General features: G+C 51.0%; 8 protein-coding genes across 8 annotated transcripts; 4 read left to right on the top strand and 4 right to left on the bottom strand.

The window, feature by feature from the left end:
- Nucleotides 1-148: 148 nt before the first annotated feature.
- SCP_0207920 (60S ribosomal protein) lies at nt 149-1,645 on the top strand (the record flags this gene model as incomplete). The annotated part of the gene is made up of 7 exons (XM_027754704.1): nt 149-153; nt 218-227; nt 288-374; nt 424-517; nt 573-1,187; nt 1,237-1,526; nt 1,580-1,645. The coding sequence occupies 7 exons, from the start codon at nt 149-151 to the stop codon at nt 1,643-1,645; spliced, it is 1,167 nt and encodes a 388-aa protein (XP_027610505.1).
- A 489-nt stretch (nt 1,646-2,134) lies between these two features.
- Nucleotides 2,135-3,871, top strand: SCP_0207930 (hypothetical protein; the record flags this gene model as incomplete). Its single annotated transcript, XM_027754705.1, has 1 exon — nt 2,135-3,871. One exon carries the CDS (start codon nt 2,135-2,137, stop codon nt 3,869-3,871), a length of 1,737 nt encoding a protein of 578 aa, XP_027610506.1.
- An 87-nt stretch (nt 3,872-3,958) lies between these two features.
- Nucleotides 3,959-4,800, bottom strand: SCP_0207940 (Uncharacterized protein; the record flags this gene model as incomplete). Its single annotated transcript, XM_027754706.1, has 3 exons — nt 3,959-4,355; nt 4,411-4,599; nt 4,649-4,800. 3 exons carry the CDS (start codon nt 4,798-4,800, stop codon nt 3,959-3,961), a joined length of 738 nt encoding a protein of 245 aa, XP_027610507.1.
- Nucleotides 4,801-5,299: 499 nt separating this feature from the next.
- On the bottom strand, nt 5,300-6,675 carry SCP_0207950 (predicted protein; the record flags this gene model as incomplete). Its single annotated transcript, XM_027754707.1, has 5 exons — nt 5,300-5,505; nt 5,559-6,134; nt 6,198-6,291; nt 6,350-6,519; nt 6,588-6,675. The coding sequence occupies 5 exons, from the start codon at nt 6,673-6,675 to the stop codon at nt 5,300-5,302; spliced, it is 1,134 nt and encodes a 377-aa protein (XP_027610508.1).
- A 317-nt stretch (nt 6,676-6,992) lies between these two features.
- On the bottom strand, nt 6,993-9,436 carry SCP_0207960 (hypothetical protein; the record flags this gene model as incomplete). The annotated part of the gene is made up of 8 exons (XM_027754708.1): nt 6,993-7,113; nt 7,171-7,398; nt 7,453-7,711; nt 7,864-7,984; nt 8,356-8,652; nt 8,710-8,999; nt 9,054-9,215; nt 9,271-9,436. 8 exons carry the CDS (start codon nt 9,434-9,436, stop codon nt 6,993-6,995), a joined length of 1,644 nt encoding a protein of 547 aa, XP_027610509.1.
- A 168-nt stretch (nt 9,437-9,604) lies between these two features.
- SCP_0207970 (pyridine nucleotide disulfide oxidoreductase-like protein) lies at nt 9,605-11,022 on the top strand (the record flags this gene model as incomplete). The annotated part of the gene is made up of 6 exons (XM_027754709.1): nt 9,605-9,661; nt 9,714-9,753; nt 9,810-9,909; nt 9,959-9,987; nt 10,041-10,927; nt 10,984-11,022. The coding sequence occupies 6 exons, from the start codon at nt 9,605-9,607 to the stop codon at nt 11,020-11,022; spliced, it is 1,152 nt and encodes a 383-aa protein (XP_027610510.1).
- A 165-nt stretch (nt 11,023-11,187) lies between these two features.
- Nucleotides 11,188-11,840, bottom strand: SCP_0207980 (NADH dehydrogenase [ubiquinone] 1 alpha subcomplex subunit N7BM; the record flags this gene model as incomplete). The annotated part of the gene is made up of 5 exons (XM_027754710.1): nt 11,188-11,304; nt 11,367-11,483; nt 11,543-11,571; nt 11,627-11,676; nt 11,725-11,840. The coding sequence occupies 5 exons, from the start codon at nt 11,838-11,840 to the stop codon at nt 11,188-11,190; spliced, it is 429 nt and encodes a 142-aa protein (XP_027610511.1).
- Nucleotides 11,841-12,789: 949 nt separating this feature from the next.
- Nucleotides 12,790-14,048, top strand: SCP_0207990 (hypothetical protein; the record flags this gene model as incomplete). The annotated part of the gene is made up of 2 exons (XM_027754711.1): nt 12,790-13,956; nt 14,022-14,048. The coding sequence occupies 2 exons, from the start codon at nt 12,790-12,792 to the stop codon at nt 14,046-14,048; spliced, it is 1,194 nt and encodes a 397-aa protein (XP_027610512.1).
- Between the last annotated feature and the right edge of the window lie 1,730 nt (nt 14,049-15,778).

A 15,778-nucleotide genomic window follows, 5' to 3' on the forward strand; every position in this document is an offset into this window, starting at 1 on the left:
ATCAAAAATCACTTCAGCCGGGTGCACAGGGTCTTTGCTTCCCAATATGGGCATAACTGCATAGTTCACCTAGCCACCGCCACATAGGCTCACTTGCAATCATCACCAGTGATTCACCACGCGCACATCCTTTCCAAAATTTCTCAAGATGAGGTGAGTGGGTGATCGTCACAGCCCGTAATTCGTCTACTTGTCATTAATCCTTCCGTGTTTCTAGTCACCGTAAGGTGTGTACGATTCGTCCCAGAATTATCGCCTGCGTATCCTCATCTCCAGGAACCCTTTAGTATGAGGCGCCGCGCCATGGCTCCCTAGGTTTCCTGCCTCGCAAGCGAGCTGCTCGCCATCGCGGCAAGGTTAAGGCGTTCCCCAAGGTATGTCGAATGTTTTGCTATTTTTTGCGTAACTTGATTATGCCATCAGGACGATCCTAAAGTACCAGTGCACTTGACTGCCATGATGGGTTACAAGGCTGGTATGACCCATATTGTCCGCGATCTCGACCGTCCTGGATCCAGTGCGTGTCTCCCACATCGTGTGTGCAAGGTGCAGGATTTGACATATTTGTTTAGAGATGCACAAGAGGGAGGTCGTCGAGGCGGTCACGGTCATCGAGACACCACCAATGGTTGTTGTTGGTGTTGTTGGCTATGTTGAGACTCCCCGTGGTCTTCGCACCCTCACTACTGTCTGGGCGTCTCATCTTTCGGACGAGCTCAAGCGTCGCTTCTACAAGAACTGGTACCGCTCGAAGAAGAAGGCGTTCACCCGCTACGCGAAGAAGCATGCTGAGGACGGTGGCAAGTCCATTGCGCGCGAACTCGAGCGTATCCGCAAGTACTGCACGGTGGTTCGCGTTCTTGCACATACGCAGATCCGTAAAACCGGTCTCAGCCAGAAGAAGGCTCACCTCATGGAGATTCAGGTCAACGGTGGTTCCGTTGCTGACAAGGTCGAGTTCGCTCAGGGCTTGTTCGAGAAGCCGGTCGACGTCAGCACAGTCTTCGAGCAGGATCAGGTCGTCGACATCATTGCTGTCACGAAGGGTCATGGTTTCGAGGGTGTCACTCACCGATGGGGCACGAAGAAGCTGCCGAGAAAGACCCACAAAGGTCTTCGCAAGGTCGCCTGTATCGGTGCCTGGCATCCTTCGAAAGTCATGTTCTCAGTTGCTCGTGCGGGTCAAAGTAGGTACTCCTGTTGTTTGAGCTGTTGGTTTCTCTGAACAGTGTCTAGATGGATACCACCACCGTACCGAACTCAACAAGAAGATCTACCGCATTGGTCTTGGCTCTGACGATGCGAATGCGTCGACGGAGTCCGACATCACCAAGAAGACAATCACGCCAATGGGTGGCTTCCCTCACTATGGTGTTGTGAAGAACGACTATCTCATGCTGAAGGGTTCCATCCCTGGAACCAAGAAGCGTGTCATCACCATCCGCAAGTCGCTCATGGTACACACATCTCGCCGCGACCTCGAGAAAGTCCAGCTAAAATTCATCGACACCTCCTCGAAGTTTGGTGTAAGTAATACCCCATCTTGTCTTACATTTAGATTACTCACGGCAATGCACAGCACGGGGCATTCCAAACGTTCGAGGAGAAGGCGGGATTTTTGGGCACACTCAAGGCGCGGGCGTGAGGTTTCCCTTTGCTATGTACCTTACGATTACACATTGTGTTTTTCTACATGATCATGCTGTGCTTCACACTGCGGATGCCATGATTGCCTCCGATGACAGTAAGGATGTAGACGCGAAGGCAGCCAATCCAGTGTGTGATGAGAGCGGCCGACGGAAGCGAGCACGTGCCAGATCTGACGTGGATCCGCCGGGGTAAATTGCTTGCGACTTGCTCTCCACGACCACGAACGACAGCATCCTCGACAACGTGCCGCCTTTACCCTCGTTCTTCCAGGAGGACTTTAGTGGTCGTCGTGCTCGTGGCGTCGCGGTATGCCTCGCCGCTCACACCTCTTTGAGCAATTCACTCACTGTATTCGTGCTCAGGATGACTGCATAGTCCATTGATGCTGAGAGTGTCCTCTCTGGGCCTCAAACGGTATCATGACGCGTCTCCTTCTTTGCTACTGCAGTATTGCAGATCAGTGCATAAGCTGGCCAGCCATGAGATGTCCGAACGCAGTATTGGCCGGTACGACGTACCACAAGAAGAGAAGGCGAGCAGCCAGCGTCTCAGTACTATGCCTACCAAAGCCAATGCCAGTGAATCCACCGGTGCTGAAATGTCAGTTCCCACCGGATCGCCTATACACAGACGTCTTGCTGTCGTTGTCATCCCCCCTCTACGTATCCAGCGGCACAAGAAGACGCCCATTACACCAATCACGCAGAAGACAGTGGACTGCCAGAATAGTCAGCTCGCACCTCACGTTTCGCACTTCGCAGTCATGCGTAAGTCGATAACAAACCTTGGAGATCGCGAGGTCTCCCCACCGATCCAACATGAGGACGTTTCCCTTGCAATCCAGTCAGACGCGGATGCAAGTTCCCTTGTTAAGGGCCATGAGTCTCTAAACCGCGCAGATCTAGAGAATATCATGGCCACCACTGCTGCTGCTGAAGAAGCATGGGATGCGTACCAAGCCCTCATGGCTCTTCCTCGTCGCGACAATTTGCTCCCCATTCCATACGCACACCTGCATCGTCTGACGCGTCTCCTCGCGTCAACTCGTCCTCGGACACGAGCGCTACTTCTGCGCCTTCTGTCTGTCCTCTCGACTCTTCACGTGACTGGAGGTTGTGTGCGTGTGTGGCAATGGAACGCGCTGATAGATTGTGCGGGCAAGGGTTGGCGGAAGACGCGGCTGGAGGACTTCAAGGCTGCTCTGGACGTTTACGAAGACATGATTTCCGGTAGGCGCCCTGGTGCTGCTTTTTCTCGCAGTGAAGCCACTCTTGCGATGGAGCGAGAGGTTTTTGACGATGCGCACCGTGAGGAGGTTCGCCCTGATATCATCACCTTCACGACGCTGATGAACATTGCGGGGCGCACGCTGCAAGAGAACGCGTTACGGCGCGCTTCGTCCATGCTCGAAGCATCCGGACTGGCACCAAACCGGATCACCCATCTTGCACTCATTAGATACTACACGCGCAAAAATCAGCTCTCCGGTGTTCGAACTACACTTTCGCGGATGAGGGATGAAGGATTCGAGCTTGGTATCGATGGCCTTAATGCGTGTATCTGGGCGTACGCACGAAATGGCCGCTTGGACGTTTCCTCCGCGGTCTACCGCATCCTGCTACATCGCGTCGCACCGGAAGATGATCTAGGACAGGACGACATCGATACCGCTGTTAAATACCTGTATACCACAGAAGCTCTCTCTATCCCAGAGGGAATTCTCCCGGACGCGACCACCTACTATACCCTCATCCAGTGCTACTCGTATCACGGTGATCTCGTTCGCAGCCTCCAGGTATTCATGGACATGGTCTCACTGTCCACGCGATCTTCCCTGACTGACGGCACCGAAGAAACGGACCTGTCTTCCCCTACTCTTCCGGCATTTCGAGCCATTTTCCTCGGTTTCGCGCGCCATGGAACCCCTTCACCAAACACGAAAGGAGCTGAACTCTTGTCAAGTCGATTGAAGTCTTCCATGTGGACGTCGGACAATCTCCACGCACTTTTCCAAAGTTTTCTGAAGCTCCCGCACAATGTCCAGCCAAGTGAGAGGACGATCTTTTGGGTGCTCATGGCGTTTGCCACTACGAGCGGTCATGATGCAAGAAAATTGCGCAAGGTCTGGGAACAATTGGAGGAACGGTTTGGAGGTGGCTGGGGCGGTAGACTGGAGCGCTTCAGGCAGCGGATCTACGAGAACCAGAAAAGTAGTGTATAATACACGCGCGTTTATTACGGAGCGTTACAGAGCACAACAGGTATTAAGGAGTACAACGAAAGTCGTCTCGATTCGTCATGGTATACTCTACATCTTACCGCCGCACGCAGTCCTCCACTGGACATACTGTTCCCAACTAACGGTGCACTTCCGACTCTGGTACCTGCGCAACTTGATGCTGCGGCGCAAGTCCTCGGTGACGGGGCCATTCCAGCCTGCCTTATGGATAGCGCTGTCGACGGTCTCGATCTTGTCCCATCCCTGCTCTGGGGCTATCTGCGGAAGGTACGTTGCATGGAAAGTGTGTTTCAAGCTGTTGCGAGTGGGCAGTGAAGGAGATGACGACAGCGGAGAAGGCGTGGACGAAGAAGACGGGGATGATACAAGCAATGAAGGGTGCGGAAACGTGATGTAGATTCCGTGCACTCCAATAGTCCAATCGAGATAGGAAGTGGCATCCTCAAAATCGGTCAGGAGAGAGATGCTGATAAAACGGCGAGTAAAGGCGGGCAGCTCGTGAAGACGAATATAAGCCATACCCGCACTCGAGGCTTTCAAGCTCCCGCTCTTCGATCTTTCTGAACCTTGAATCCTGGAACGCACTGATGAGTGCATACTCCGCCAGACCTGCCCGGAGAGGTAACGGCTCAAAATTTCCGATGCAACCTCTTAGTCTCGGAGCTCGTCCTGGACGAGACGAGCGGGTATTCCACGTCACAAAAAGTGGGCTATATATGATGAGAACTTTAATCGGAAGATATGCGCCCCACCACTCACTATTTCTCGTCAGGGAAATTAGGAGATACGGGCTTCTTGGAGGTGAGTGCGCAGAACAATGCATCGAAACTGTGAAAGCAGTGCTGTTGAGTGCACACACTTCCATCATCCTCTCCTGCGTTTCTGGCAGGATTTATTGGAAGGAGAGACATTGAGATGACGGAGGAGAGGATGGTGAAGCTCGGTTGCCCGGAGGATGAACTTGTCCGACTCAAGCGCTCCGCCGGCGTATGTCTTTCCATTTTGGGGAAGCTGTGGCAGTACTCTCGAGCCTCGGGGAAACAAGATGTGCATCCACAGAACTGTACACCTTAGCATGGCCATATTGGAACCTATTAAGCGTACGGGTGCATGACTGTCGACATGGTATATGTGTAAGGTATCGATATGATGCGTTAAGTAAGAAGAAGCAGTTCAGGAAGAAGAGGAAAGACATAAGATATGGATATCCTACTACTAATAATCAGCGCTGAAAGTGAGTTCCTGAACTCGGGAGTCCAGGGCAATGCAGGTCATGGTCATGAGACGTCGTAAGGTCGCGCAGGGAGAAGAGCTAGAGTCCATGAAAGGAATGACGCACGAGACATGGACTCCGTCTTCGCGAAACTGCGAAAACATGTCAAGTGCGAAGGAAGCGAGGCGACCAGCGCATCATGCTTGACAACAGCCCCAAGACGATCCTGCTGCTGCTTGTGCCTTTTCTCGAGCTTCTTCTTCATCCGCTTGAGCTGCCCATGTAGGCGTAGAAGCTGTCGAAAGAAAGATACTGTCCCTTTTCTTCAGCTCATTCTCGCGTTCAATACTATCCTTCCTCGCGATGATAGTCGTAATCAAAGTATCGAACAGATATTGAATACCTATCCCGAGCATGAGTCAAATGTGACCGAAGTCACAGATCGAATAGACTAACCAAGATCATCCTTGGCTGAAACTTCGAAGAGCTCCATGCCCTTGTGTAATCCCCATTCCTGGTTATCTGTATCATCTGCGTCCTCGTCGCCGTCCAAGCTGGTGGTGCTGGCGCCAGAAATTTCATTCCAGGCACGGTGTCCAAATGGTGAGCCATAAGGTGATTGTACTTGACGTGTAGCAGCACGAGTTGCGGCAGTGGTAGAATTTGCTCTTGGAAGAAGGAGGCTTCCGCTCTTAGCTCGTGGTCGAGTTGGGGCGGAAGTATTCGAGCGCTTCAGCACAGAAGCGTGGGAGTCGACATAGGACACGGTTTCGTGAGACGCAGACAAAGGTGGTTCCGGCGCGGAAGTTGTTACAGGCGCAGAACGAATACTAGGAAAGGACGTGAATCGAGGGCGGATATAAGAAAACGTTGATGTCGGCGGCGGCGGCGGGGTTGGTGCTCTTGGCGGTGGGAACCAAGTGTGCAGAGACAGGCGCGCGAGATCACTGGTAACTTGTCGATAGCGATGCAGGTCGGCCTTCGAGCCCACGATATAAATGATGAGGTCAGGAGAACAGTTCTTCTTCAGCTCTGTCGGTAAAGAGAGGTGGCAAGATTAAGCAGAAGTTTACAACCGCGAGAAAATTATCTCACCTTCTAACCAACCACGAATGTCATCAAAGCTAGATGCATTTGTTATATCGTACAACAGCAAAGCGGCATTCGCTCCACGGTAATACATCGGAGCCTTCGCAATGAACGCTAACAGTTTATACCACAACGCGGAATAGACGACGTGCACTCACCATGCTACGAAACCTTTCTTGACCTGCCGTGTCCCATAGTTGCAGTCTAACTTTGATACCGTCTACATATACCTTCTTCGTGACAAAAAATGCACCAGTGGTGGAGGTCGTATTCTTGGGATCGAACTTGTTGTGGGTGTATCTGTGTAACAAACTAGTCTTCCCTACACCTGGGCATTTGTGAGAAATCATTAGCCTCTGCCATGGGGTGGAGCGTTCGGCTCCCCAGTCAACCGACCTGTGTTTCCCATAATTACAATCTTGGCATCAACACCCTGGTCAAATCTGGACTTTCTGTACGGGTCCAAGCGCGAATAATCCGCCATTATTCTAGCGTAGCCTGGCCTCAAGATGTGCAGGGTGTCGCCTTAGCGGAGGGTCGTCAAGAGGAGAGAAAGCACATAGCGAAGAAGTGCCATAATAGGTGCTCGGATCGGAACCGCCACGCGAGATCACGTGAGTCGCGTTGCTATCACCGTGAATATTGTGCCAACTTGGGTTCAGCAAGACTTGCGTCCGATCAAGATGGTGTGCAGGAGCAGGCACAACATGACGAACTCAACAGATGGACCAGAGCATGGTTGCACGTGCATACATTTTGCGAATGGGAAATAATAGAAGACATGTCTCAAATCACTCTCGCCTACTCCTGCGCCTGCACTGGGAACTCGAACACGACATCCTTGCCTGTCAGACGGCGGTATACCGACGAGAAGGAGTCAAGCTTGTACTCAAGCGACGTGGCATCCTTTGAGTCGAGGAAGCTATTGATAACGTGTGAGTTCGCCTCGGCGAGAGGTGCCAACGACTACAAAACGTACACTTTCAGAAGTTTTGATCCATCCACAGCAACACGCGTCCTCTTGCCAACAATCTCGGTAGGGAAGACCAGATCCTCAAGAATCTTCTCGTGGACGTTGGTGAGCGTGCGGCTGCGAGGCCTCTTCTGCTTAACCCGAGAGGTGCGGGTTGGCTTGCGCAACATCCGACGCTGAGCAACGAACACGACATGGCGATCTGAGAACTTCTTCTCTAGCTCCCTGGTCAATCTATGGGCACGATCTCAATAATTGCAGGTAGCATGCCATGGGAGAAACATATACCTTTGCTGGACCTTGTGGAATGCCTTCAGCTGTGGCACAGGTACGAAAATGACGATGGCCTTCTTGCCACCGCGAACATCGACTTCACGGGCTGCCGAAATCTGCAAAGGTCGAAGTTCCGTCTTGAGCTCGGGGACACCATTCTCCAAATCGATCAGAGCCTGCGCGACACTGATCTCGGTTTCATCTGGGGCGGTCGTAGGCGCGTTAGCTGTGCGGAGGATCTTGTGCTGAACGGACATCTTGATGGTTATGGGTCCTGGACGCATGAAGCCCAGTATCAGCATCCGAACTCGACAGCATCCATCCATCACCGCTTATGCGTTTCCTCTTCCAAACAACCACACCTCATCCATCCATCTATCTTGTAGGCCATTCCACATTTCATAGAAAAATGCACAAGGTACTCACCGAGCCTACCACCGTCGTCGATTTTGCTAGTTGTGAAATCTCGCGGTGTCGCTATCCGGTGAGCAGGTGCATGCACGTGAGGGGCCCCCGGAAACCCTAACTTTGAGATCTTGAGATCTCTCTGAGTGGACATCCAACTTAGGCAAGTGTGCAAGTTGCAAGCATCCAAGGAGTAGTAACTGGTATCTCGCTCGGTTCACCGGTCATACATGCTTTTCCTGCGCACACAGGGATATATGCGTGACATGCAGAAACTACAGCAGTCTGATGTTCGTCAGGTGTTACTTGTATGATTGTGCCTGCACACTCCTACTATGACTAGGTAATGTCTCTTTGAGCCTTGAAGTCTTCAACCCATTTCCTTTCCACTTCACCTTTCGGTAATACCACAAATGTCAAGCATCCATTCTTGATTTCCAGGCCATCAGGGAGTTCTCCATCTTTCCCTCGAGCAGCATGGCACACATCTCTGAGTGACATCCTTCTGCCTACCTTCAATAGACGCTTCCGATGGGTCATGGCGTAAATAACGAGCTGCCCATCAACGTATTCGTGTTTCGTGTCCCATTCTGGCGGAGGTGCTTGCGGTGGGAACATGACGGCAAGGTGAGCTGAGAACGGCGTATCCTCCACGAAGTGAGAAACGACGTCGGAGGTCGCATATTGCGGATAAAGGAAAAATACGGGCATGATCAAGGTGCTTTGTGTGGGGTCCTCAGGATCAAAGCGGGGTAGATATGGACTTTCTGAGTCCGTCTCTGGTTGCGATATCGTGACGAAGTTGCGTTCCTGGCACACAACATACCTGTGGCACCTTAGTATCACCGACAGTGGTTGACGACTCACCTTGAATGCAGTACGTAAGCGTCTTTTCTCCACCCCCTTTCTTCGTATCCTCTCCTGCTTCTCCTTCTCCTTCTTTTCCTGTAATGCTTTCTGCTGCGCGGTCTTCTCGCGCACGGCTTGAACACTCTCGTTATTCTGGTCGAATCGCAGACATCGGTAACAGCAATCAAGTGCCTCTTCGAACCGTTCCAAGGCCAGGAGTGCCACGGAAGAGCGATAATGCGCTTTTGATGATTGAGGGTTCAGTGTTATAGCCTCGGAGCAATCTTTCAGGACCAAGCCATAATTCTCTACAATCCATGAATGTCAAAGCTGTTGTCACAAAATAGAGCGCGTTATCCCACTGAGTTCTAGGTTACAAGCAGCTCTATTACACAACAGAGCCTCCATAAGTGTTTTATTGGATGGGGCAGCATCCACACCCTGAGTGTAGAACTGGAGTGCTTCGCGATACCGCTTGCCTTTAAAGTAGTCGTTTCCTTGTTCTTTGAAATTTTGTGCAACCTCTGGAAATGAATAGTTCATGTGTGCCGCTAGACATTGACGATTTTACAGACTTACCGTCTGGTGTACCTTCGAACGCAAGACTTTGCAAAGCTCCGATCACAGGATCGTCCGCGGCATCCTCGGGTAGTGACTTCATGAACAAGGGAATGGAATCAAATGAAGCGAGCTTGTCATCGTCCTGAACATGCTGAGGAAGAGGCAAGGGATTGTTCGATGCCATGACGGACGAGAAGAAGAGATCTGGGATGGACGAATTGACCAATCGAAATCGGGCTAACGATTTTTGCTCACGACCCTTGCACTCCGGACCGATCGGAGCCCGACTATATTCAGTTCGTATTTCCGACCAGTACTAGATCTGAGGAGGTGCACTTCGAAGCTGACGCAAATGCAGGTCCGAGGTCTTGCTGCAGCTCTCAATTCGAGCGGGAAGTACAAAATTAAGGTGATTATCCAAATCAATTACCTCAGTCTAGTGTCATCGCAATTGCGAACAGAATCCGGAATATGCTGTTGACTACTTGGTCATCGGTGGAGGTGAATAGTAGTATTCAATGTGTGCAGTGCATATCTCACTTCACTGCACTCCCTAGGTGTCGTCGGTTTGGCCGTTGCTCGAAACCTTACGCGACGTTTTCCATCCAAGTCGACTTTCCTAGTGGAGAGGCACAGCACTGCAGGGGAAGAATCCAGGTAAATGTCATCATATGAAGTGCATGGTCATTACTTAAGCATAAGGCAGCTCTCGAAATTCGGAGGTGATCCATGCAGGTACATACCCCGCAGCCTTGTTCTAGACATACAACTTATACGCCATCACCCAGGCCTCTATTATCCGCCAGACTCACTGAAGACGCGGCTTTGTCTTCGTGGAAGACGTCTGATGTACGAATACTGCCATGAGCACAGTATTCCACACAAGAAGATGGGGAAATTGGTCGTTGCGCGCGATAATCAGCGGTCTTACATCCAGAACCTCCACACCAAAGCTGGGAAATTAGCCTGGCCTCCACATTCGCCTGCGGATCACGAAGAGACTGTGTTGCCTACCAAGCTTATCAGTGGCGATGAGGCGCGACAGCTCGAGTCAGACCTGTCCGAGGATATCACAGCCGCACTTTGGAGCCCTGAAACCGGTATCGTGGATTCGCACGCACTGATGGAGAATCTGGAGAATGACATTGCAGACGCTGAGGGCGGAGAGCTCGTTTACCGAACGAGTGTAGTTCGAGTGGATCCTTACAGCGAAGGATGGCTCGTGCAGATGGTCACTGGCGATGGCGAAGGAGACGCGATAGTAGCGAGGACATTGATTAATTGCTCTGGCCTCTCCGCGCATCTGGTTCTCAATGCATTGCTACCTGCTGAATCACGCATCCCCATGTATTACGGACGAGGCTCATATGCGTCCTACCGCGGCCCAGGCGTCGAGCACGTATCTCACCTCATTTATCCATGTCCTGACGCCACCAGCCATGCCTTCCAGTCGCTGGGCACGCACTTAACGCTCGACATGGAGGGAAAGATCAGATTCGGGCCAGACCTCGATTGGCTCAATCCAAACGAGCATGCCACTGGCGAGTCCGCGGATCCAGATTTTTGGCTGAAGCTATTGATTCCGAGTGATTCGAAGCTGAAGTTGATGTACCAGGCCGTGCAGGAATACCTGCCCCACGTTGGTTTCAATGGATTCCAGCCGGATTATTGCGGGGTCAGACCCAAGCTCGTTCTCCCGCACGGAGGCTTCCAAGACTTTGTGTTCCGCAGGGACTATCCGGAGGCATTCGCAGGCGTGCAGAAGAATAGTCAGGTGGCTAAATGGCCGATGATCAGCTTGTTGGGCATTGAGAGCCCAGGATTAACTTCGAGCCTCGCGATTGCAGAGCTGGTTGTAGAGGACATCTTGTGCAACAAAGAGGGTCAGGCAGAACGAACACAGTAATTTCTCTGTAAGTACAGTGCACGAAGATTTCATGACGATGGTCCTCCTCGGGCAGCTACTTTGGGCTCCCAAGCCTCATACTTCGGGCGAGTTGTGTTGTATGACCTGTATGCTCCTCTGGTTCCGGTCAAGTTCTCAACCCAACGCTGTATAATCGTACAGCATTATATATGTTGGTATGGTCAATGAGACGAAACGAACGACGTACCCCCTTCCACGGAGGCGAAAGGTTCTGCATGACCCGATCCTCTAGAGGCGGCTCCTTGCGGATATGAGAAAGCCAAGCGTGCCATTCAGCAGGTACTTGCGTTGCGTTGTAATAGTGCTATTAAAGCCCAGGAACGGTCATCAGCTGCGTAGCGTCAGACCAATTCTGAGACGGACCTGAGCGTAGTCAACCCATCGGTGACGCCCTAATGTTCCGGCATTCGCATTCGTCATAATATACCCAAAGGTTCAGCGTCGCACCTGGTAATTCCTCCGTTGGGTTCAAGTTCTCGAAATAGCGGTTGCCGAACCTTCACGAGTATCAGCACGATAACTGGAGCAGTGGTGAGTGCGCATACTGGTCCTTGCCCATAAATTTGCCAGATTTTGCGTCGCCGATGTACTGCAATTGACGCCACCATTCTTTGATGCCAACGCGATATGCAGACCGTAGGGTCCGTAGGAACGAAACCATGGTGTTCTCGTCTCTCGGAGGATTCGTCGTGGAAAGGTGGAAATGGGGAGATTTGATTACATAATTATCACATGATACTAAAGCACGTGATGCTGAGTTCAGCCTGAGCAGTCAAGTCACTCAGGCCCTGTTCGGGATCCCGATAATCCGGCCGCTGTAGAATCCTCTGCCCGCCAAAAGTTAAATGGACTCCAGATTGCCCAATATGGCTACAGATAAGATGAGATCCCATGTTGCCGGGGATTTGCCGCTCACGTGTTAAAGTCGAGACTGGTCACGACAGACCGAGACTGATGTGGAATTAGCCAATCGGTTGCTCGGCAAATCCCAATGAAGATGTCGGTCAGGGCTCGGTTGAGGCTCGGGCACCTAAGCTAGGGTTAGAGGCTCTGGGCCAACGGTCTTTTCATCACATGACAGGTGTGCGATAATCTCTGCACTGTTTTGGGACATTGCTAGAGCGGCTCTATAATGATTATCGGGATCCCGAACAGGGCCTCAGGTTTGTGCTTTAGTGGATGCCTTCCCGTAGGATTTAGAGCATTTCTAAATCATAAAGCGAACTACAAAATGCCCCACTGTCGGAACAGCAAGATTTGCGAGACCGTAACTGTTGGAAAGTAGCGCCCAAATTTCTGGAGCTCCAGAAATTGGGGAGCACCCAAGGGCAGACAAGCCGAGGGCATGATTACAAAGAAAGACAAAGAAGGAAATTTGCTTATATAAAGTGGAGCGTCTAGAACTGTATATATACAGAAATCTATTTTAGGACACATAATCATGTGCCCCGATGCATCTTGACCCACCATCACTACCTTCCTATTTGGGAACTAAGGCGCGATTTCTAACAGGTTATGAGCCCCGGCTCTAGCCAATAAATACTCGGATAATAACAGCCCCTATTGTGGCTATAAAAATTGTTACCCCCTTACTAGTACGAGAACAAATAATGTCGACCAGCACTAATAATACGAGCAATAGCAATGCTTACCGGATCCCGCTCCTGAAGGAAGACAATTGGCTCCCGTGGAAGTGCCGCGTCGAGGCCATCCTTAATGAAAAGAGTCTCCAGGAGTATGTGACCGGAAAGACACCGAAGCCGCAGCCGAGTAATGACCTGGCCAATAGGGCAGCGAGAGAGGCGGAGATTAGCGCCTGGGGAGAGAAGGACCTCAAGGCCCAGAACGTAATTGTGCTATCGCTGGGAGATTCCCAGATGGTGCACATCGCTGGAGCCGAGACGGCACGGGCCATGTGGGAGCCGCTTCGCACAGTCAAGGAACAGCGTGGACAGCATGGAATTCTCGCGCTGTGCCGGCGTTTTTACCGGATGCAAGCCAAGGAAGAAGATAATATCTCCAGTCACATTACACAGCTACGACAGATCCAGGAACAACTCCACCTAATGGGGAAGGTTGTTTCTGACGAGGATTTCTGGCTCATTCTGGCTACCTCATTACCGGAGAGCTGGGACTCTTTCCTCAGCTCTTACTTTGGTGCCATGGGCGGCAATGTTGGCGCCGAAGGTGCTGACAACGTGCGCCCTCAGCTTACATCACAAGAATTGATTGCCATCATTCTTGATGAAAATAGGCGAAGGCACGAGCGTGGCGAGCGCGGTCAATCCTCGGACCAAGCCATGGTTGCCAAAGGAAAGAAGCGCCCCTTTGGGGAATACAAAAAATGTTCGATCTGCGGAAAGCCGGGACATCTTGGTAACGAGTGTCGGCACCGCGACAAGGTCAAATGTATGAATTGCGGAAAATTCGGGCATAAGGCCACAGATTGTTGGGCTAAAGGCGGCGGCAAAGCCGGACAGGGCTCGCCAATGAAACGGCAAAAGACGGAACGTGCTTACGAAGTGCACGAGGTCGAATTGAAAGAGGATGAGGCAAAAATAGCCTACGATAATGATAGTGACACTGTATCTCTCGGATCTGATGGCGAAATCGCTTCTTTCTATGAGTGGTTTGCTGACTCCGGGACAACTTCGCACATTACAAATCATCGTGAAGTCTTCGCGACCTATAAGGCGCTCAAAGATCACACAATCACGGGCATCGGACCGCAACCAACACAGGCATTAGGCCGCGGTACGGTCAATGTCGAAAGTGAAGTAGGAGACCGGAAAGTGAAATTCCGTCTCCACGGTGTACTGTATGCGCTGACAGCACCCAATAGCCTCCTCTCCATCACGCGTTTGGATGACGTGAGAGGAAGAGTACTTATGGGTAATAGTCGCGCAATACTAATAGATAAAAATAAACACACTCTTGCTATAGGCAAGAAAAATGGACGACTATATTCATTGAAATTGCGTCCAATAGTTCCGCAACCTGTGCGAACCTATACTGCTAAGGAATACGGCCCGCATACCTGGGAAGAGTGGCACAAGATCTATGGCCATATCGGGAAACCAGCACTTATGCGATTATATCGTGAAGGGCTTGTTGATGGCCTAGAAATCTCGCCAAGCCCAGATGAAATTAATTGCGAGGCGTGCATTCAAGCAAAGGCGACGCGGAAGCCATTTCCCAAAGAGATGGATGAATGCAGCAAGGTACCTGGAGAATTATCACACACAGATGTGTGGGGACCTGCGCAGACAGCTGCTCTACAAGGGTGGAAATATTTTATTACATTTACTGACGATTACAGTCGTCGAAGTACAGTACTATTTATGAGGCATAAAGATGAAGTAACTGAAAAGGTAAAGAATTATATTACCTATATCGAGCGCAAGTTTGGAAACAAACCCTTGCGACTCAGGCTCGACAACGGTCGAGAATACATGAACACCAAATTAATTAACTGGTGTCAAATGAAAGGGATCGAGATGGGTCCGACTGCGCCGTACTCACCATCCCAGAACGGAGTCTCTGAGAGATTGAATTGCACACTGCTTGGACTAGCGCGCGCGATGATCTATGTGAGAGATCTACCTTGTTATCTTTGGGCTGAAGCGATTGCTCACGCAGTCTATATTAAAAATAGATCGCCTACCCAGGCATTAAATGGGGCAACTCCCGAAGAAAAATGGAATGGGACGAAACCAAATATCTCATACCTGCAAGAATTTGGTTCCCCCGTATGGGTTCTCATGGAGGACGCAACACTATCAAAGCTAGCGCCCCGTGCCAACAAGTATATTTTTGTTGGATACATGGACGGACCCAAAGCCATCAAATATTATGATGCGCACATGCGCCAGATTAAAATCTCACGTAATTTCCAATTTTCTTCGAATTTCCCGGACCATTTGCCTGGCAACGCGCCTCACATGCCACAAGAGCAAATAGGATCCGATGTACCTATCCTCACAGCACAGAGTGAGGGGGAGCAAAATATATTTCCAGGCACTTTACCTAGCAATGCGTCAGACGTGCTGCATGCGGAAAGGAGACCCGAAGTCCCAAACCTCACAACGACCGCAGACGTGCGGCGCGAGGGGGAGTTAGAAACTTTCGCGCCACAGTTACTGTAACGGGTCGGTTCTGACGACTGTTACTCATTATGGACTGCTTACTACTTACATAAGCAAGTTGCTTTTTATCCTTTACACTCACCATCTAGCTGTACTTACTCAGTCTTAGCTTACTCTGGCTATATATTGAGTCCACTACAGCCGTGGTGAGCCTAAGGATCTAGGCTCTTTACACTTTTTTTTGTAGTCTCAGAACTACTGCTGAAGTTCTGCTATGACTGGATACTACTGGCTGGATGGGCAGGAGCACTCACTGTGCCCTGCACGTCATACCTACCTGGCAACACCTCTCAGGACCTCTGAAGTCACGGTCATCATCAGTGACATAGGCTGTGTTGCCAACATACTGCGAGGATGGGTTGAGGCGAACAACCTCACTCATTGGCTCACAATCGCCGACTGGCTGGTCGAGTGACATCACCACCTCGCCACCCTCCACGAGTGCTATGCTTGC

This window comes from Sparassis crispa (assembly GCF_003851025.1).
Source record: "Sparassis crispa DNA, contig_000001F, whole genome shotgun sequence".
NCBI classification, from domain to species: domain Eukaryota; kingdom Fungi; phylum Basidiomycota; class Agaricomycetes; order Polyporales; family Sparassidaceae; genus Sparassis; species Sparassis crispa.